This window comes from Mirounga angustirostris, unplaced genomic scaffold, assembly GCF_029215605.1.
Source record: "Mirounga angustirostris isolate CCGP_5_RB_7025 unplaced genomic scaffold, mMirAng1.0.hap1 SCAF_4, whole genome shotgun sequence".
NCBI classification, from domain to species: Eukaryota; Metazoa; Chordata; class Mammalia; order Carnivora; family Phocidae; genus Mirounga; species Mirounga angustirostris.
The window spans coordinates 171,135,481-171,157,626 of NW_026991712.1; the positions used below are offsets into that span (position 1 = coordinate 171,135,481).

General features: G+C 54.8%; 1 protein-coding gene across 5 annotated transcripts in view; it reads right to left on the bottom strand.

The window, feature by feature from the left end:
- The window catches only part of MAN1C1 (mannosidase alpha class 1C member 1), a 141,554-nt gene that overhangs the window by 12,484 nt on the left and 106,924 nt on the right, over nt 1–22,146 (bottom strand). For all 5 annotated transcript variants that reach the window (XM_045898403.3, XM_064589739.1, XM_064589740.1 and 2 more), the window contains 6 exons: nt 21,137–21,252; nt 19,128–19,208; nt 15,011–15,105; nt 8,619–8,745; nt 5,587–5,680; nt 792–907 (listed from right to left, as the gene is read on the bottom strand). In XM_045898403.3, the coding sequence (XP_045754359.1) occupies nt 792–907; nt 5,587–5,680; nt 8,619–8,745; nt 15,011–15,105; nt 19,128–19,208; nt 21,137–21,252 (629 nt within the window). The remainder of the gene's footprint in view (nt 1–791; nt 908–5,586; nt 5,681–8,618; nt 8,746–15,010; nt 15,106–19,127; nt 19,209–21,136; nt 21,253–22,146) is intronic.

Genomic DNA, 22,146 nt, shown 5'->3' on the forward strand with positions numbered 1-22,146 from the left:
CCCAGTGCCTTTTCCTTAGCTGGGCTCAGAAGTATCTAGTGATGGGCTGATGGGATTCCATAACCCCCTTGCAAATAGCTCAAGCTAACCACCTTCCTCTTCCATCCTAAAGTCTCCCTCTCTTTGGAGAGACTCATCTCAGCCTATTATCCCTTGTTGAGAATTCACACCCTGCAGACCGACCAGCAGTGGTGAGGGACAGTGGGGGGAACACTGGGACGGGCTCAGATCTGGCTCTAGCTCCAGCTCCGCCAGCTCTGTACTGTGTGGCTTTGAGCAAGTGACTTCCCCTCTCTGGGCCTTGGTTTCCATCCACGTAAAGAGAAGGAGCAGAACTGGATGCTCCACTGAGGGAGGCCCCTCCCTGCTTGCACATGCTAATTACATCACCCTTGGTTCTGCAGGGAGATGGCTGAGGATCTTGCTTTGGCAGCCTCATCTGGGGGCTCCCAGGCCAGTGTCTGGCTGTGTTCTGGGCTCTGACACATTCACGGAAGCCCAGACACCATGATTTCCGAATCAGACTGACTGCCGCTTCCTGTGAGACCTCGGACAAATGGCTTTACCTCCATGAGCATGGGTTTTGCATCTGTAAAACGAGGATGCTAACATGGCCCTAATTTCAAGGCATTTGAGTACAGTCACAAGCTGTGTGTGCAAAGCACATGGCTGGGAGGGAGACTCTCTTGTTCTTCCAGCCAGCTCGCCATGGAGGAGGGGTGGGCAAGGAAGGCCCCGGCACTCAGGGGTCAGTGCCAGAGCTGGTGGTGAATGACCAACTAAAGTCTTACCTCCAAGGCTTCATAGTACATATCTTTAGCCTCCACATCTGTCTTGGCCGACATCAACCAGGATTTGATCAAATATTCATAAAAACTGTCCCCGAGGCCTCCAACCGAGACGTGGTCTGTGAGGAGAGAGAGGACAGAAGCATTATCTCCAATTGCTGAGGCTGTCGGGCAGGCCTCCCCAAGGGAATGCACCCAGGCAGCGAGTCTCGTCCACCAGCCTCAGTGGCCCCCCCAGGGCCATGTGCGGGGGAGGGGGGAGCAAGCCTTTAACCAGCAGCCTCTGAGCCCTGCAGGAACGGGGGCAGAAAGGAAGCCCCAGGCTGAGACTCGGGGAACCCAGGGCCATCCTGAGCACGATCACCTGGTGCACGAGTGCACGACTCACCCGGGTGTATAAATCATGTCGCTTTAGCAGGCCAAGGATGGCAGGGCCTCTGGTTATTAACTGTAAATGAGTTGCATTTCTTTCTTTTTTTTCTTTTTTTTTTGAGTTGCATTTCTTTAAAAAGATAATCTGGTGGCAGGGAGTTCAGAGATTTTTATTACCCAGTGACAAACATGGTAATTAATGCTGGGCAGGTTCATAAAAGGCCACGGAAAGGAGGAACAGGAGGCTTAATTTAGTCAGAATACAGAGCCACTTGGAAAAACCGAGCTTCCGTTGAGCAGACTAGGATAAATGGAGTTTCCAAGGAGAAGGGGTCGGGAAGAATTGGGTCTGAGGAGCCCGTCTTTGCCCTGGTGGCATCTGCCTGGAGTTGCCCATGGACAGGACTGAGTGACTCCACCCAGTGCTATCCCTGGAGAAAGACAGGTCAACCAGGATCACTTAACCAGAGAAGAAAGACATGGAAAACACTTCACTCACATGCTTTAAAAATTAACAACAGGGAAACACAAAGGCATTTAATAGATATAACAAAGAGCAACTTCAGTTCCCTGTTAAGATGCACTTAAGTAGAGAGACAGAGAGAGGAAGGAAAATGGGGGCAGATTAAGGCGGGGTAGGGTTGGTGCGGAGGGTATTTCCAGCTCCTCTGGAGAAAGTGGGGATAGGAAGAGAAGGGAGGGAAAGTAGGTGGGGGGATGAGAGAAAGAAACAGAGAATCCATCAAAAGCTACCATTTCTCCAGGGTCCACTGTGGGCCAGGAGCTTTACTGTACTATCTAGAACAACCTCCCAAGAATCCTGCAAGGTAGGCATTGCCAATCCCTTTCCCAAATGGGAAAACTGGGTGGGCCTACATAGCTCCTCCAAGGCCACCAAGGTGGCAGAGCCCTCGCTTTCTGCTGCTTTACAGCCAACCAGAGCATGAAAACATGCTTCTTCTATGCCTAGAGATAGAAAGGACAAGTGTGAAGACAGCGGGACCAAAAGTCAGAGGGTAAAGACAGGTGAGGACCAGGAAAGTGGGCTGAGAGGAATACCCAGAGTAAACCAGCCCTTCCAGCTCCCTCCAGCCCCATAAATAAATCATGGCCCAGCAAGGGCTCAGGACTTGCAAAAATTGGAACAGACCAGAGAAATCCTGAGCTTTGGGGAGGCGCGGGAGGGGGTCCGTGCAGGCTGGACCCTGCTGTGTGAAGAGCCGTTCACCAGCACAACATACCCCCCGACCCCCCCCTTGCTACATGGAGGACACGGCACAAAGGGAGGCGCAGGGGCATGCCAGGCCCAGCGTGCTGATGGCGTGTCCGAAGCTGGAGCAGGAGGTCTGTGCCGAGCAGGGGTTGGGGAAGGCTGCAAGTCAAACTGGGCCAGCCTCCGCTGAGGGGACCTCCCACAGCTCAGAGCCCACAGAAGAGGCACACAGGCACGCAGCCAGGGGCCCTGCCATCTCCACACTCTTCCGGGCCTGCCGCCTGTCACCGTTTTCTCTGCCACTCCAGACACTCCTAGCCCCCTGCCTTCCCACTTATCTCTCACCTGTGGTGACCCCTTCCCCCTCCCCTTGCATGGCTAGCACTTCCTCACTGCTACACCCCAGCTCGGGCCTCCTCTCCGCAGAAAGGCCTTTCTCAGTGTTCTCCTAAGCCTGCCCGCCGTCCTTCCCTACATGAGGAGCGAGTGAGACAGGGTGCACGCAAATCTGGCCCCACGGCGCCCCACGTGGGAAGCGCTCCGCGGCAGCCGATCCTTCTGGTGCTGGGCGTGTGCCTTGCCCTTGGCAGCTCCCAAAGCGGTGGTGTCCGTATCTGCTTATGGGTCCGCCCCCCCCACCAGGCTGTGGGCTCTCTATGGGGAGGGGCCGTGTAGGATTCACATTTTATGCCCACTGCGGACACCCAATAAGTCCCGAATGGAAGAAAGAGAGGTTTGAGCTGTGCTGGGAAGGGCCTCGAATGCCAAGCCAAAGAGCTGGGACTTCCTCATGTGACCGCAGCGTGTGCATGACGTGGTTAAGGGCGCAGCCTGGCAGGTGTGCAGGAGAGGGGAGCCAGGCCCCCGGGAGCTCCATGGGTGTTTGCGACAGGACACCCTCTTGGGGCTGTGTGAACGATTCTCCTTTGGAGGTCCCACCGCTTCCTGGCTAGTGCGCGTCTGCGGTGTCTACCCCCCGAAGCGTGTGGTACACCGAGAGCCCAGAGCGGGAACTGGAAGACACAGATCTGCCATTAGCTCAGGGCAAGCCATTCTCCTCTCTGGGCCTCCAGCTTTTGGTCAATAAAATGCAAAAGAGGAGCGTGCCGCCCTCTGAGCTCTAAGTGGCTCTGTGAGGATGGGTCTCGTCTGTGCTAGGTACCGGCAGAAACCTGGTGGACTTGTCCTGGCTGTGAGTCCTAGTGGCAGGAGGGTCTTGGCCTCCCCTGTTACCCTGCAGCTCAGCTTCCAGCAGGAGGGGGGAGCAGCGAGAACATAGGCCTGACACCAGGACACAGCCCCAACTCTCCCTCCCCAAGCTGCAGTTTCTTTGGTTGCAAATGGGCTAACCAAGGATTCAAAAAGAGGAAAGAAGGTGAACATACTTAGCGTATGTAAGTTGGGAATGTTATCGTCTTTTGGAAAAACACACAATAACCAAAAAATCCCAGTGAAACCACAGAGAACCTGAGATGGGCTGGGGTGCCAGATCCGGGGGGTTGGGGAGGGGAGGCAGGCAGGTGCCCAGATGAGCAGGACTTTCTAGCTTTCCCTCTGTTCTTTAGCAGGCCTCAGATTCATATTGTATTAATATGAAACAATTTTCCATATGTGACTGACCTTACCCAGGCCCGCAACCTGAAAAGAAAGTTCTGCTTCTCAGGGGGGTGGGGGTGGGGCGGCTCCCTGGAATTTGCCAAAGTAGCTGCTCAGACAGGGAAGCCACACCCCCTCTGCCTCTAGAAGGCTTCTGCTGTGTCGTCTGGGAGCAGTTAAGGCCAGCAGCCGGGTAGTTTATCTCTTTACCCAGTCAAGCCTCGCAATTAAAAGCAGTAACGGTTATTGAACTGTCTTCCCGTGGCCATAATCTGTAATTCAAACATTCATTTTCTCCCTGCACTTTTGGATTTGGCAGTGTGCTTTTGTTAAAAATACTTTGTATTTCTGTAAGTGGTTCTTGCAGGAGGCCACTTGGGGGTGAGGTCATCACTGGGGAAAATTCCTGGGTCACATTTTCTGGGCCTCCTGGATCTGCAGTCACAGAGGCCCCGGGTTGCAAGAATAGGCCTCTGCAGTTTCTCCCCCGTGTCCCTGAAGGCTGGCCTGGCCTCCAGGCCCTGCTTGCATACCTTTACTGATGGGCACTCGTTACCTTTTGGCACAACATGTGTCATCTTTGGAAGATGAACTGAAATCTGTTTCCTGCAGCTTCTGACCATTACTCCCACATCCCTCCGTGGTGCACAAAAAAGCTATCTCGGGGTCTTCTCCCATTTGCAGGAGACAAAACCAAGGCTTGAGGAGATAAAGTGCATTTCCCACAGTCAGGCAGTAATTAGTCTCAAGTACTTTGCTTCTGAGTTCCTTGCTGATGTCATAACAAATAGGGCTGGAGGCAGGGGAAAGGGAGAGGACTCCTTGTTTCAGCAGGAGTGGTGGAGGTGGGGGAGGGAGCCCCTAGAGGCAGGGCCCAAGGAACCTGTGGCCACCAATTCCCGCTGTGACCTCATGATCAGGGCCTCTTGACAGGGGTGCAATCCCAGGGTCCTGGGAGACTTTTCCACACCCTCCAGCCTGCAAGTCCCCCTGACCCCATTCTGTTTCGGTGGGTGGAGCTGGGGGCTGTAACTGAGGCTCCCCAGGGACCCACACCCGTCTGGTTGAGGCACAAGCCTCTGAACAGAGAACAGAACTCCCAGGACCCATTCTGTCAGGTGCAAGATACAGCGGTAAATTCACAATTTTTGTATTGCTATATAGTTAGGCTCTGCTTAAAAATTAAAAAAAAAAAAAAGGATTAAAGTTGGAGGTGGGGCACCCGATCCTGGGAGAGGATGCGTGGTCTTTCCCGGGGCCATTTCTGGAGTGGACAGATGGTTCTATGTGGAACACCCCCACAAGTCTGGGGGACGGCCAGAGATGCTTCAGTGGTGCCTTAAGAGATGGAAGCCTGGAGACAGGGAGTGTGCAGGGGATGCAGAGGGCAGGCCTCACAAGGGGGCAGCCACCACACTGTCACAACAGCCCACCAAACACGAGGACAGTGAAGACCCCAGGACGCCTGGCGGGGGGGTGGGGTCCGGGAGCACAGAGCAAAGGCCTCACTGGCCTGCGGCTCTGAGAAACGTGACCCTGCTCACTTGGCCCGCACGCCTTGCATGGGATGCTGACCGCAGTCAGTGGAAGGCGGGGCGGCGGCATCTCCATACTCACGTTGCACCCAGTTCCCGCTCACTGGGCTGAGGAAGTTGGGGTAGAGGCCGAAGGGCTTGTTGATCTTCCTGAGGACTTTTCGGATGTTCCTGACCTGCCAAGAAACGGACACCAGACGCACCTTCACTTTCTGGAAGGAGCCACCGGCTCTTAGCCACCGCCGCAGAAGGAGGCAGCTTGTTCGGATCTGAAGAGGACACCACTCAGACAAGGCAGGACGGAGAGCTGACAACAGCAGGCCCCAGCCCGGAGGTGGCGAGATGGCCATGCCCTGGGCCCACAGGTGGGGCACTGCAGGACATGGCCACAGGGGAGCCTGGCCACTGCCTTGGGGCCCTGCGAGGTCCCCACGCTCCCTCACTTCACCCCTTCCTCATGGTGCCTTGCTTTGGGGCATGGGCATTTTCAGGAGAGGGGGCGGTTCCTATAAGCGATAGCCGCTCATTTTTAAGTGCTAGGTAACACTGCCTCTTTGATAGGTCAGAAATTGTCAATCCCGGCAATTTCATAACATTCAGCCTAGAAACATGTTATTGTATCGGACACCATAGGAACCATTCCAGAGGAAAGGCCTGGGCTCCTCAACACCCCTGCCCGAACAACAACGGCTGTTAACATTTCTCAGTCCTTCTGAGCCAGACCCATTACATACATCACCTCGGACCCTTAGAACAACCCATCTGGTATTATCTCTGTGTAACAGGTGACAAACCCGAATCCCAGAGTTTCAGTGGCATGCCCGTGGTCACTCAGTTCGTAAGTGGCAGAGCCAGGACACAAGGCAGGGCTCGGCTGGCCACACGGAGTAGCCCTTGTGTCCAACATGGGTCAGGGCAGGCCGTGCAGTCACATGTCGCAGAGGCTGCTTGGCTGGAGCAAGAAGAGGCTAGATTTGCAACCTTTGGGGCTACAAAGGGTGAGAAGCAGGAAGGCTTTATCCCTTGGGGTCTGCTCTCTGGCAGTACATGAAATGCTTCCAGCACAGACTCCACTAGAACAGCAAGGCCCTCAGGGACGGTAGTATATCATGCTTGTAGATTTATCTACAAGGCAAGGAGCAGGGAGAGGAGCCTTTTAGCTGTCAGACCTTTCTTTCTAGGGGACGGCACTTAGCTTTACCACATGAGATTCCATATCCATTTATGTTAACGGAGTCCATTATAGGGGACAGGAATGTACTTGTACCTGAGTTATTCTCGACTGTCCTGGTAGTGAGCAGTGAAGCAGGCTAAATTAGCTCCCCTGGAGGGTACGGGTGCTTCTAGAATTTGGGCCAATTTGTTGACTGCCAATAATCGCCTCTGTGGGAGGCATGATTGGGGGATGAAAACAGCCGGAGAATATAAATGTAGAGGGAGACAGAAAGACAGGCAGATGGACTCGAGAGGAAAAGCCTGAAGCCTGCTATACTAATCTGGTCTTGAAAGAATGTGGGCTTCGGAGTCAGAAAGTCCTGGGCTTGAATTCTAGCTTTATCACTTAGCAGCTGAATGACCCAGGACAAGAGACTGAACCTCTGAGTCTCAGTTTCCTCCTCTGTAAAATGCGGATAACAGTAAGACCCACCTCAGGGTTTGGAAGGGTGGTTAGGGACACTATAAGGTACCCAACAAAATAGTAGGTGCTCGGGCAGTGGTAGCTAGTTTGTCCAGGCTAGCCAGGGACTAGAGTGAGCTCCCTGTTCCGCTCCAGTGTGAGCCAGTCACAACCTTCCCAGAGGAGTTTGACTCAAGAGCAAAGGAAACAGGGAGGCTGGGGGAAGGAGGGTTTGGGAGGCAGGAAAATGGATCAGTAAATAAGACCCATCAGGAAGTGGGATGGAATTCCTTTCATGAACTTGCAAGGTGGGGTGTCACACGGTGGCAGAGTCCTCCCAGTACAGGCCCTGAAGGCAGTTCTGACATGACAGGCTATTTAAGGGGGGTAGTGAGCCCCAACCCAGAGGAAGTGATCAAGGGGCTGAAAAGCTCTCCTTGAGCTTCCCAAGAATGCACGGGGGGATTCCCACACTGAATAAGCAGTGCTCTTAAATTCGGCATCAAAAAGCACTTGGGTGCTTATTAAAAATGCAGATTCCCGGGTCTGGGTGACACCCAGAGATGTGTTTCCTACAGGCACGCCGGGTGATGCTTTGAGGCTGGTTGGTGGACACACGACTGGGAGCCGCTGGGTGGAGGTGTGAATCTATGATCTCCCAGCTCCCTTGGCACCCCAAGAGTCTAACCCTCAGAGAAGGGAAGGTTTTGGGAGTGGAGGCGCCTCCGAAGGGATATTCTTGGAGGCGGGACTTCATCTCCCTAGGCAGGGCTCAGGAAGGGACAATTGCTGATGGAGCCCGAGCGCCCTCTGAGGGTGGTGTGTGTACCCTTGCCTTCCTTGGGTTTAGGGTTAGACCCGCGCGGAGGCACTTCCAGACGGTGGGACTGCTGAGGGCTGTCAAAGTGGAGGAACTGCTTCTTCTGGAGGGCTCCACAGAGGGGCAGGAGCAGGCAGCTGTCAGGCTGGCCGACAACCTGGATGCTAGCTCTCAGCACCCCTTGCGGCCTGAGCCAGCCCGGTAACAATGAGGACGAAGAGACGTGTGCCTCTGCCGCCGTAGAGTGAAATCGCTTTGCCAACCTGCTGCCAACATGAGCTAGGTGGGCATCTGGAAGGGAAAGGCAGCAGATCGCACATGGAAAAGTTAACTGGCTCTGGAAAGGGGACTTTTGCAGCCGGTGGCCAATTCCTGCCAACGCCCGCGGGTGCCTGGATTTCAGTTCCTGTGCTCTCTCCAGATTCCACGTACGCGTGGTTGCCCCGGTGGAAACCTTGCCGGCAGCCTCCTCTCCTCCCTGCCCCGGCAGAACCCTGATTACCCACTGCGCGCACCTTCCTGCCATCTGGTTCGGGCACGCTCAGGGCTTCCACGGCTGTATTAGCGGTGGCTGGACGTCCCCCCCACCCCGCCACCCCCACTGATCGGGGACCTGCTGAGTGTGGGGAAGAGGGAGACACCATTCGGGGGTGGGGGGAGCAGGGAGAACACTTGCCTTTTCTGCGAAGACCTGGTTGCCAGAGAGCTCGGTGAGGTGTAAGAACTCCAGGTGCAGGGATCCAAACTCAGCCAGGATGCTGTTGCTCCCGGCCACGGCCCAGCCCCAGCTCCTGTTGGAGCTACTGTAAAGAGATGGAAGCACCCCGTCACCCCGCTGCCGGGGAGGCTGGCTCCCCTGCTGAGAGTAACCGGTGGGGCGGGGAGATCGCGCCGTCGGGGAGCACCCACTCGTGCCAGGGCCCATCCTGGGCGCTCTGGCCACCTGGTCTCCGTTGCGCCTCCCGGGAGTCAGCACCAGTAACAGCCCCGGCTGCTGCGGAGGACACAGAGGTCACCTGCACCATTCTTTGCTTCTATGGCCAGGCAGCCCCTGGGAGATGTGTGGGCTCAAGGACGGTAGCAGAGCTGCCTCGGTGGCCAAGACCCAGCACCCAAGTTACGCTAAATTTACAGGTGATATTACAGGACCACAAGGACCCTGCAGAACGCTTTCTGTCCTCTGGCTGAAGGCAATCCGGCCCCTCACAGTCTGTGGCGCCTTGTGCGCGGGGCACACCGCTGGGGCTGGGGTCGGAACGGGGCAGATGAAAAGCGGGCACCCTACCTGGCTCTTTCCCTCTCCTCACACTGTCAGTGCTGCCCGAGGACGCACAGTGGCCCCTCCTGGAATTTTGTGGACCCCACACCTGGCGGGCAGGTGACTCTGGTACGACCACGTGCCCGGAGCTGCAGGCTCCCCGGGAGGCCCGAGGTTAGGAATGAAACGAACAGCGGCTCTCGGAGGAAAGGTCTCCTCAGCTGTTAGCCAGGTGTGTCTCGGGAACACCTCAGACAGGTCCTCGCTGGAGAAGGCTGTCTCAGTCCCGCTTCCAGGTCCGGGGTGCTTCCGAGGAGGAAGAGCGCAGAGGTGGGGGTCTCAGGAAATCCTCCCACTTGCCCCTCTCACAGATGAGGAAAACAAGGCCTGGGATGGTGACGTCACCCACTCGCCATCACACAGCACGTGGAGCAGCTGGGACTCGAGGCTGGCCTGACACCAGAGCTGGTCCTAACCACTGTGTGGCCTGCCTCTCCTTAAATTATATACTAAGCAAGGACGCTGCCTTTCCAGGTGTTTTCACTTAAATCTCCATAGCCAGGGGGCCAGCATCAAGTTTCTTAGCTGAGAGGCCTTGGGCAAACCATCCCCACCTTATGCACCTGCATCATCAAACTGGGCGAGGGTAACGGGTCCTGGTCTCTGTTCCTAGGGCTTTTGTGGGGTGAAGAGGGAAAAGAAAAGCACAGAATGGGGGTGTCCTTTCTGCCTCCTCTCCCCGTGCCTCAGTTTCCTCATATGTACCGGGATGATCTTTCCTGTGGGACATTTAGGACAACCAGGGGGCCAGGGTGGGGATGGAGCAGGGTGGAGTGAGTGCCCCTATCTGTAGGGGCTCCAGGGAGTAGGCTGAGGGGCCTGGCTCTGCCCTGGCCTCTGGGAAGCCCCTCCACTTCCTTGCTGGGATAGCTCTGCCTCTCTAGGAACCGGCCTCTGTCTGTCTGTCTCCCGGGGACAGGACATAGGGAGGCAGATGGGGGAGAAGGTGGGTCTGGGAGGTCACAGTGCCATCTGAGGGGCACCCCTTTTCCTGGGGTGGGCTGGGGCTCTCCTGAGGCTGCCCCTCTCCTCCCCAAACTCCATTATCTGGCCTGAATATCGTTTCTGAAATCAAACTCATCAGTCTCAACTTCCAGAAATAGGTGGAGGACTCAAGTTTTAGGATCTGACGGAGCAGGTGGCCTCAGTAAACAGAGACGACCACTGGCCCCTTCCTCCTGTCTCCACCTCTTTGGGTATTTCCCTGACTTGGGGGCAGGTAGAGAGGGACGGGCTGCGCAGAGAGGGGAGACTTGGCTCGTGGATAATAAATAAAACAGCTTCTGTGTATTGAGCCACTACAGATACCGGGCACTGGGTCAAGCTGTTTGCTTCTTGACTTCATTTAAAGCCCACAAGGTAACACATCATTCATCCCAATATACGAAGGGGAAACTGAGGCTCAGAGAGGAAAGTAAGCTATTGGAAGGTCAGAGCTGGTAGGTGGCAGAGGCCAGATTCAGCCTGGGCTCTGTGCATCCCCTAACGGTCTCCCACCCAGATGGCCCCACATCCACCCAGAGGGAAGGGGAAGGTGTCCCCTCTCTGTTCTTCTTCCCCTCAGGCCAAGTGAGACTTCTCTCTCCAGCTATCTCCGTGGGAGATGTGGGTACCCACAGAGGGTTTCCTGAATAATGGATGCTTCCTGCCCTCACAGAGAAATTCAAGGTCAAAATAGCCACCGGTCACCCAGTTGTCTTTTGTTCTCATTTTCCCCCACATGAGCCTCTCCTTCCTCTCCCCTCCCTCTGGAGTGGGATCCCTGCAGTGGAGCCAGCCAGGCAGCCAGGCAGCCCAGGGCTGGGCAGAGGTGGGCAGTGGGCGGGCGCCTTCCCTCTCCTGTTTGTCTTCAAGCGCCGGCTCCCGCAGCGCCCGGCCGGGGGACTTCGGGCAGGTCTGCTGATCTCTCCCGCCCTCAGTTTCCTCATCTGTTAAACGACCAAACCCACACCTCTTAGAGCTATTGTGAGGTATAAATTAGGCATGTAATTACTGTCATTTTTCGCATTATGTAATTATGCACATATAAATCATGTGTTTATAGTTTATTAAAATTATGTGAGTTATTGAGTTCCTGAGGGGTGCCAGACAGCTGTAGTGTCTTATTTCATCTTCACATCCAGCTTCGGAGGTAGATACCATGATTCTTATTTCATAGGTGAGGATGCTCAGGCTCGGAGAGGGGGAGACACTTCTTCAACGTCACACAGCAAGGGACAGAACTGATAGAGCTGAATCCAAATCCAAACCCTAGGTATTCTGTGCCCCAAATGCACCTGTTCTGGGTGGCATCCAGAGACCAGGAGGGCTTTTCATCAGCCCTGCAAGGCAATGGGCTAATGAAGCTCTGCCCTCTGCCTCCCTCCCTGTCTGTTAAGTCTGCAGCCTGTGTTCTCTGCCCGGGGAGAAGGGGTCGCTCCACAGTGCCCCTCCCCAGCACGGCGGAAGCTCCCATGTGTATCTGTATGTCTTTGTGTGCACTCGTGTGTACGGTATAATTGTGAACTTTAGAGCCAGACAGACCTGGTTGCTAATTCTAACTTCACTCTACTGCTGTGTGACCTTGGGTAAGCTACCTCACCTCTCTCCGCCTCAGTGTCTTCACTGGTGAAATGGGGTCCTTGTGGTCATTGTGAGGTTGAAGAGAGAGAATCCAAATCATGTGTTCACATCGTGCGTGGTGCACAGTGAATGCTCGATAAACATTAGCAATTACTAAGATGCAGATATCTGTGGGGGGGGGGAGCGTGTCTATGTAAATGCACGTTTGTGTGTGTGGATGCAGAGCGTGTGATACAGGTGAACTTGTGTATCTCGGCCTGCATGATTGGGGTGGGTGGCAGCCAAGGGTGTCTGCGTGTGTGAGAGCTTAATCCTTGGACTGGCCACTGCCACTCTCTCGGATTCCGCAGTCCCTCGGAGGTCACAGGTCACAGGGGTCCACGCCTCTGCCTCCCAGACAGGAAGAGCAGGGTTAGTTATCTACCCCTCCCGCTGGGACCCGGTCTGGCCCTTCCCTGGAGCTGCCCAGGGCAAGCCCTGCCCAGGGCGGGGGCGGCAGTGTGCGGCCCAGCTCCCACCAGCAGGCCCTCTCCAAAGAGCAAACTCAGCGCCCCACGGGCCGTAAACATCTCTGACATTCCCCCCGCTGGAACAGGGAGGCGTTTTTTTAGCAACAGACTCTCTTACCCAGAAAATGAAAGGGAGGTGTTGCCAGGAAATATGCATATACATACATATGCATACAGCACTGGCAGCATGCAAATAGCCTAAAAATAAATGCGTTTTCTTAATCAGAAATGTTAGGATCTGTGTCGCATCCGGTCCGGGCTCTGAGGAACAGGGGTAAGGCAGACAGCCAGGGCAGTGCAGATGAGGGAAGGATGACTGACGTAAGGTCCTATCCCAGACTCCAGGCATTGAGGCCCAAGGAGCTAGCCCTGGGACAGACAGCCACAGAGACACCGTGTTTGTGTCTCGGCTCCATGATAGCTGGGCTGTGTTTCTCCAGGATCAGTGTTTGTGGGAAAGGAATCTGAGCAGTGATCCAAACGTCTGGCTCTGAGAAGTCAACCCTGGCACCGAGAACGGGATTCGATTGGCCCTGGGGGCCCCTTTGTGGCCTCTGGTGAGGTTTATGTGAGGTCACACCCCAGGAATGCTCTTGGACCAGAGACCGTAAGCGAAGGGGCCGAGCAGGCGAGTCCCCTCTCCTCTGCGAGGCCCTGGGCAGGCTGACCCGAAGAATGGGACCTCCCCAGGACAGAGAGGAAGCCGAGGCACGGAGGCACTCACCAGAGCCCACGGCGCCCCCTCCCACGCAGCTCCTGAGGTAAGACATCACCTCAGGAGATGGAACGGGGAAGTGTGGTGAGACGGAAATATTACAGCCTTCCTCCCAGACTCGGGGTTGTGGGAGAGCCTCAAGAACGGCCCCAGGAAGCCCCTGGGTGCCTGCTACAACGTCTCCCGGGGGGCTGCTCCTGCAGCCCAGGGACAGCAGGGCTCCCGTCTGAGGGAGGCCAGGCCGGCCTCGAGAGCAGAGGTTTCTATCTCTAACCAAACGGGCTTAAATCGTATCCCCAATTACCTAGCAGCTGGAAGACTTCGGGCAAGTTACTTCACCTCTCCGAGACTCTGTTTGAATAAAGGGTGGCTGTGAGGAGTACTCGGTGAGGCCACGTACGGAAAGCCTTAGCACAACGCCGGGCACAGGGAAGTGCTCAGAAACGGTCGGCACAGTGTCATGGTTCATCTCTCATCCTGCACACAGTCCCGAGCACAGGTATTTGTGGAAGGAATGAGCAAAGAACCGGACACGGATCCCATGAAGAGGGATGTGACGGGGCCATAAGGAGGCAGAGAAAGTGCCTGGAGGCTGGGAGAAGTTAAAACGCTTCTAGCCCTAACGGCACAGGTGGCGGGCGAGCTGGCCTTTGAGAGCAAGTCGACCGGTGGAAGAACAGAGCGAGGAAAGGCAAGACAATGGGGCCCTGGGGAGCCCCAGGAGCAAGACTCGTGCTCATGAAGATTCATCCATCATCCAGCTGGCTGGCCATTGGTTCTCTTGACTCTGAGCCCATCCCTTCCCCTCTCTGGGTCTCAGTCGCCACATCTGGAAAACGAGTGGATATAAACACACTCCTATCCCCACGAGGGGGAAGGGCATCTGCGAGGGGGGCAGGTAAGCACACCCCCCCCCCCCCCAGGCGCTGGAGCTGGACCCAGCGGCAGCCCCGGCTCTACCTTTCTCCCATGGCACCGCCCAGGGTCCCTTCCGTGTTGACATTCTGTGACTTAGTGACTACCCAGAAAGTCTCTAGTTCACACACTGAATTAAGCAATACCTCAGGAAGGAAAATCAATGCAGCCAATGAAAATCAATGTTTTAAAACCAAGCCAGTAGAAAGAAGCATTACCGGTGGTTTCTTTGATTAGTGGAACCACATAGGAGTTTTCCAGTCTTACCTAACACTTTTGGTTTAATCCACATTTTCTGCAATGAGAACTTACTATTTTTTTTTTTTAAAGATTTTTATTTATTTATTTGAGAGAGAGAGAGAATGAGAGAGAGAGACAGCATGGCGGGGGGAGTGTCAGAGGGAGAAGCAGACTCCCCACCAAGCAGGGAGCCTGATGTGGGGCTCCATCCCGGGACTCCAGGATCATGACCTGAGCTGGAGGCAGTCACTTAACCAACTGAGCCACCCAGGCGCCCCGAGAACTTACTATTTTTAAAGAGGGGGAAATTCCAATAAGTATTATTAAAAATGGAGTTGGAAGTCCTGGGTTTGTGTCCGGGAATGGTCAGTTACTGGCTTATGTGACCTGACTAGGCCCTTATTCCTTGGAGTCCAAGCCTCCGTGGGCTTGATGCCCCCAGAAGCCCCTCTGGGTTCTGACAATGGGTTCCTGAGACCCAGTCCAGCGGTCCCTCTGCTCAGGGTCTTGAGACCCCCTAGCAGTTTGGGGTACCTCATGGCAGGAGGGTGTGATGTGCCTCCTGGCGCCTGACCCTAGCTGGGCACACCTGTAGGGCTGTGAGTCAAGGCAGTATTAGGGAACGATTACAGACCAGCTGCTCCCTCCGCACCTAGGGAAGATCAGCCCTGGACAGCCCTCGGCTAAGGCCAGTCTCCACTGTGCCACTGACTCACTGGGATTCCCAAGGCGGGTCCTGTCCTCTCCATGCTTCAATTTCTTCACAGATGCAGCCAAAGCCACAAAAGGGAAATCAGAAGATGTCCTACCTTTTGAAGTTCACAACACCTTTGGGGATTCCCGTGGGGGTGTTGAAGGCCGGCAGAAGCTTCTCTCCCAGCTTGATGGCCTTTACTCGGAACACCTGTAAAGGAAGAAGCACAGGGCATCATGAATGGGGCTGGGTGGGTGCCATCCCCGCCCCAAGCCCCGCTCCTGCCGGCGGCGGATGCACCCAGGAGCTGCGGGCACAGAGTGGGAGGGGGCGCTGTGTCCGGCTCTGGAGTCAGACGGGCCTGGATGTGAACCTGACTCCGCATTTCTGGCTACATGGCCTGAGTTGAGGCACCTCCTCTGAGCCTCAATTTCCCTCTTCAATCACAAAACAAGGCCACAGCGGCCTTCCTCAGAGGCTGTCGGGAGGAATGACAATTAGGTCATCGTTGTAAAGCCCGCAGGACAGTGTCAGGACTGTGACGAGGGCTCAGTGATTCCAGCTGTGCTTCTGGTGGCCGCCGAGGGGATGAAGGGGCCAGGGCGCCACAGGTGGGGCGTGTGGGAGCACATCTGATGGAGTGTGAGGAGCACTGGACTGGGAGCCCTGCCCCGCCCCCGGTTCTAGTCCTTGCCTCGCGGCTCGGCTGCTGTGAGCTTCTCAGCAAAGCAACGCCACCCCGTGTGCAAAACCAGGGGAAGGGCCGGACATTCTGGATCTTCCCACCGTTCCCATTTTACAGACGGGAATGAGCAGAGAAGGTGAACGGTTAAGCTGCTGACATGATGGCCAAGGAGCCGTAAGGAGGCCCCCCGGCCTCAGGGCCCTGATGGAGTCTCTGACCCCCTCACACCGTTCTTCTAATTCAGAAGCACCTGTGACCTTCTGATGCCCCAGCTTCCCTCTTAGGAATCTATTCTAAGGAAATAAGTAACCAAGGATGTTGTAAAGATTGAACTTTAGGGCTATTTATTCCAGCATTGTTTATAATAGTGGAAAAACGAAGATATTCTAAACATCAAATACAGAAGTGGTTAAATTAGGACTTATCCATGCAACGGAATACCAGGCAGCCACTGGAATGATGTAGACAATTACTTAATAGCAAAGAAAGGGTTTGTAGTTTATTAAAAGAGTATTTTGAAATAGTATAATTCAACTTTAGTAATTATATGCACACGGATGTGTGAGGAACAGATGAGAAGGAAATACACCAAAATATTAACAATGCTCTCCTAGGGATGCAGGGTGGGCTCACGGAGGAATTTTGTTTTCTTCATCTGGCTTATCTCTCTTTCTGTGCTATTTTATAATAAAAGCAAGCCCACAGTAAATATTATTTATTTTTGAAAACGTGAGACGTAAGTCACTTAGCAACTGTTCTGAGTGGAACAACACACGTTTCCTTTCGCTTCCAAGCTCAAGGCCGATCTGGTTTGCCGACCTCCCGTGTGCAGCAACACCAAGTCCTCTTGAGTCCCCTGGCCCCAGTATGGGCCACTGAACGGCTGAGGCAGCTGCAGAGGGCCTGCAGTGGGGAGGAGTTAGCTGGACTAGCTGGGATGTGGCAGGGAGGCCTCTGAGGGCAGCTATGGCTCCTGCTCAGGAGGGGAGGGGGGGAAGGGAAGAACCGCACCTGGGGCCTGGCAGGGACGGGCGAGAGGAGAGGACAGCGTCCAGCGCCAGACAGTGGGTCCCAGACGTGGGCATGGGGGCCACCCACATCAGAGTCCCTGCGGAAACGTGTCTAGAACCCAGATCCCAAAGCCTTGGCCCAGAAGCCACTGGTTTAGCAACAACAAAGGGCTCTCATCTGAGGCACCTGATAGTGTCACTTGCCCCCCGAGAGGCTGAGCAGTGAGGTGCAGAGGAACTGAACTCACACCTGACCCCAGTGCTGAGGCTCCAGGCAGCTGGCCGGCTGCCCTCTGCCCTGAGGACTCCGAGCTCAATCTTCTTAAATGCTCTTAGGAATTTCCACGTCTCCACCTTTGGAAAGCCCTATCGCTGGCGGGCACTGCAGGATCTCAGCCACACCAGGAAGGATGCTGAGTGAGTGTGTGTGGACCAGAGGGGTACCACCGGGAACAGAAGAACACGAGTCCTAATTATTCTCTTGGAAGTGAGTAGGTGTGGAACAGATTCTGAACCCGATTCCACTATGTGTGTGGGGGGGTGTTTCCCCATACCACCAAGCAATTCGCCAGACACCAGCTGGGTGCCCTATAATTCAACCCAGTTCTGACACTATCTTCCCGGAGACAGCATCAGATTCCAGTTTGAGGATTCAGTCCTTACAAGATTGATGCCCCCCCCGCCCCCCCACTTCAGACACCATTCCTAAGTCCAGCCTGTTACCTGTGCTTCTGACCCATGGTCTCTAAATCAGAGGTTCTCACAAACCTCTCTGTGGGTTTGATTAATTTGCTAGAGCGCTTCACAGAACTCAGGAAACATTTTACTTAACTGGTTTATTATAAAAGGATGTAGCTCAGGAACAGCCAGATGGAAGAGATGCTTACGGCAAAGTATGAGGAGAGGGCACAGAGCTTCCATGCCTTCTCCAGGAGTGGTGCTTTCCCCAAATCTCCCGGTGCTCAGCCACCCTGAAAGCTCCATGGCCCAGTTCATTACATGGGCACGACTAATTAAACCACTGCTAATTGGCTCCTGATTCAACCTCCAGCCCCTCTCCCGTCCCTGGAAGTCAGGGTGGTGGGACTGAATATAACAACCCTCTCACCTTGTGGTTGGTTCTCCTGGCAACCAGCCTCTATCCTCAGGTGGGGTCCAAGAGTCACCCAATTTACATAACAAAAGACACATTTATTGCTCTCAGTGCTTAGGAAATTCCAAGGGTTTTAGGAGCTCTGCCAGAAATGGGATGAAGACCAAATATATATTACTTATTATAAATCACAATATATCACTGTGCCAGGTGTCTTATCTACACGACCTTCAATCCCTGCAATAGCCTGGTGGGGAGGGTGTTGACCACTTTGAGGATGAAGCAATCTGCCCAAGGTTGTGGAGCCCGTAAGTGCTATCAGCGGCTTTTCCAGCACAGAGAAAGGCCGGCAGCCATGGTAAGCCACAGTCAGGGCCCCAGAGGTTCCAGAACAGAGGTGAGAGAAACTAGCAAGAATTCTATTCTGTAGAGTGGAAAGTTCTCCGGGCTGCGAGTCAGAGCAGCTCAAGAACTTCCCACTTGGTTCAGATCTTCCCACTTGGCAGCTGTGTGACCTCAGGTGAGCCACGTACTGTCTCTGACCCTCGTCTGCACAATGGAACTGCTCATGTGCCCTGGATGCTTCAGGGATTCTGAGCCACTGGGGCTTAGCAGGGAATTTTCTGTGTCCCCTGGTGGCAGGGGGTAGGGATGATATTTGTCTCAGGGTGGACAGAGCAGGGAGAAGTGCAGGGAAGGGAAAGGCCAAACAAAGCCAAGGCATCCAGCCCTAGAGCAGCGGTTGCATTGAGCAGTGTGGCCCTCTGGCTAACGGGGAGCACAACAATGGATGACCCATGTCCTGGGGACTTGGACAACCTCATGCCCAGATACTTCGGCTGTGCTTTCATGGGAGCTGACAAGGGGATGAAGAGCCTCCCATTTCTACAGAGCTCTGTGGTTTTCAAAATTCTCTTGCAGCGTGGAGAGTATGGGCTTTGGAGCTGGTCAGCTCGGGGTCAAACCTTGTCCCTCCTGTCCCATTTCACAAGAGTTCTGTGAGCCGATCCCCACGGTGGGGAAGGAAGCAAGGCCCAGGGGTGGGAGAGGACTTGCTCAAGGTGTGGGGATAAGACCCAGGTTTTCTGACTCTGTGCCCAGGGCTCTGCCTTCTCCCCACACTTCTCAGCCCTTCTGCTGGAAGCCGATGCCTGGGGCTGAGGCCTTGCACTTAGGGCATGTGACCAGCAGTCCCATGTCCCGTGGCCGCTGGAGACCTGGAGTGGTGGCTGGCTGGTGGCTGGCCCAGGAGGGGAGCAGACAGGGGTGGCTGTGGAGCAGGACAAGGCCAAGGGCCCCTAGCGGTGGAAATTGTGAAACACAAGCCTGGGCAAATCCCCTTGCATCCCTGTTTCCTCACTGGTGAAATGAGGGAGTGGGATTGGATGTTCTCCGAAGTCTTCTCACACCTGAAGGGTCCAGGGGCCTCAAAGGGCCAACTTACCTCTTCTCCCGTCAGGTAGAAGGCTGAGAGGAGTCCTCCGATGTACCGGATGTTCACCTCAAACAAGGATGCTTCTCCACTCTGCAGGGCCACAGGAAAGAGGAATGTGTGTGGGGGGGAACCGGGGTGGGGGAGAACACTTGTGAGCCGCCTGCAGGGCTCCCAGGGACAGCCAGGCCCTTGAGACAGGTCACTCCGGCCCCAGCCTCCCCCTCACCCCCCCACCCCGTTGGCCTGGCTACCCTCATGCTGAGCTCCGGCACCTTGCCTGGCAGGCCGGGCTATGCTGGGCGGTGGTTTTCAGAGCAAAAGTTGAGAGGGATCAGCACCTGCTTGGCAGGCCACTGCAGCATGTTGACAGCATTAGAAATAAACGCTGGGTTTGGCTTCCTTCCCCAGCCCTTGCCAGAGGCCCTCAGAGCAAAGTTGTGCCTGGCTGCTCTCCAGGCAGCTCAAGAACTTGGTAGGGGAGCTGGGGCTGAAGCTTAGCCTGAGGGGAGGCAAATTCTTTAGTCCAGCCACCTCCCCTTCCTGCGGGAACTTCCTGGCTTAGCAGGAGGGAGGGGAGACAGGGGGAAGACAGGGGGAAGACAGGGGAAGGTTCTCTGAGGAGGTTCTGGGGCAAAGGGGACAAAGCCGAGGCTGAGAGGCAAGGGTGCCAGGCAGACACTTGCAGGCAAGCAAGCAATTCTCAGCTTCAGGTCTGCGGCCCACAGGGCATGTCCACAGTTGCCTTAATCCGTGCTTTCTTTCTTGGGTCTGGACTGCAAATCCGGGGTGTTGGGGCATCATGCCAAGGACCAGCTCTAGGTTAAAATCCCACCTCAGCCTCTTACTTGGCTTTGGGACGTCGGGCAAGAGATTTAGCTTTTCTCTGCCCGAGGTTCTTCACCAGGAGCAGGGTGGCTCTGAGGCGCTGAGGGGTACAGCTGAGATACCCGCCCGGCGCCCCGTGTGGCTTCCTAAAGGTGCCCGCTCTGACCTCCCCTGCGCCCAGCGCTCCCCACATCACAGCCTTTTACCGCTAACAACACGCAGTGACTATCCCTTCATGTGGGAGAGCCTCGTGAAACAGAAAACTGCAAAGCCATTCCCTCTTTTAGCCTCCCCGTGCTCAGCGAGGTCACCATTCCCATTTTCCAGATGAGAAAGCCAAGGCTCAGAGAGGGGATGTGACCCTATCTTGCTTTCTTCCGAGGACCTTCCCTAACCTGCCCCAGCTTGCTTGAATGTCCCCAGGCTCCCCGGACCTGCCAGCACCTGGCACCCTAGGTAGCTGCCTGGTGCCCATTCTCCCTCCACCATATGCACAGAGGCAAGGTGGGCCTGTGAAGATACCCCTTCCTTCTCCCACCTCGGCCTTTCTCCCATTCAGGAAGGATTGTAAGCTTCCTCACACAGACTACCAGAAGGCATAACATGCCTCAGAATAATGGTAATGATGATGATCAGGAGGAGGATACCACTCTACATCCAGATCAGACTTGATTGTGTTATGATGCTTGTTATAACCCTCCGCGGTAGTTCACCTCACAACAAGCCTGTGAATTAGGCAGTGTCATTGCCGAGGCCGACCACATGGCTCCCAATCCTCTCACCTATCTCCTGAGGGCAGCCGAGGGTGGGGTGGGGGCTCCGGGTCAGAGCAGCTCTGAGCAGATAAGCCCCTTCGGTTGCCACTGTTCTGTTCTACAGATTCAGCCCTAGAAGGGACTTCCTGGGTGCCTGGCACCGCAGGGAGGGGAAGGAGGGGTCGTTGGCTGTCTTCCCTTCCTGAGGAGAAGAGGCTGGTAAATACTCATGCGCTGGCCAGGGCTGGAGGGATCCCCCACCTTGAGGCTGGTCTTAGGAGAGGACAAAGTAGAGCGTGCACGGAGCCCCATTTCCAGCACTGCTCTGCTGGGCGGCTTGGGGCTAGGGTCTCTGGGTCTCCGAAGTGATAGGGTGGAGCTGGCCACTGACCTTCCAGGCCCCTTTTGCCTCTAACACTCCAAGGGTCTCTGACTCACCACGTTCAGGTGGAAGTTCTCTTCAACCCAGGTCTTGGCCTCCTGGAACTCCTCCTGCAGCTCCATGAGGTAGAGGGTGTCAAGGGAGTCAATGATGGTTGCCCCACTGAGACCTCCTGTAGGCACAAAGATCGAAGGCATGACCCAGGTTTGTTCCTATCCTTTCCATCCTCAGCCACATAAGCCCTCATTCCCTGGCCCCTTCTAAGTGCCCGGGCAAGCTCCAAGGCCAAGGCTGGCCCAAGCACGATCCAGGGAGACTCCACCAGTATTCAAAAGGGGGGAGTCCAGGAGCAAGCATCCCCCCTCCCGCCCACCCTAGGCTGCTTCCTGGGCAGTGGGCAGTGGGCAGCAGGCTGGGAAACCGAGTTCACAGGCCGAACCGCTTCCTAGACCTTCAGGGTCCACACATATCCACCCGAAAGTCAACCATCAGTACCAGCCAGGCACCCACCACTTTTCTGTGACACGGGGGAGAGGGCGAATCGGTATTGGGTTTACTCTAACTTAACAAACATGCCAGTCCTCTGACTTTTCAATTTCATTCTTCATTTTATTCTAAGACCAAAAAAAAAAAAAAAGATGTTCACAAATATTTATCTAGGAAGGTATTTATTGCAGTACCAGATACAATGGAGAAAAGATGGGGAAAAAACTCCAAATCCAACAATAGGGGATTAGTTATATAAATTGTGGCTTAAATATAAAATAGGACACGATGCAGCCCTCCCTGCAGGTGAGGTAGACCTGTGTTTACTGGGGAAATATCCATGGAATCTGTTAAGTTAAAAAATGTAGGTTGCAAAAAAAAGGAAGGCAGCACAGTATAATTTCTTTGTTGTATGCCAAATGTGGATGAGCTTTTGCAGAACTAAGTCTGGCAGGATGTGATCAATGGTTATCTCCAAGGGCGGGGATTACAGGTGCTTTTTGATTTCTTTAGCTCATGGATTATTTTTATAACCAGAAATGTATTTCCATTTGAAAAAAAAAAGTTTGGACAAAGAAAC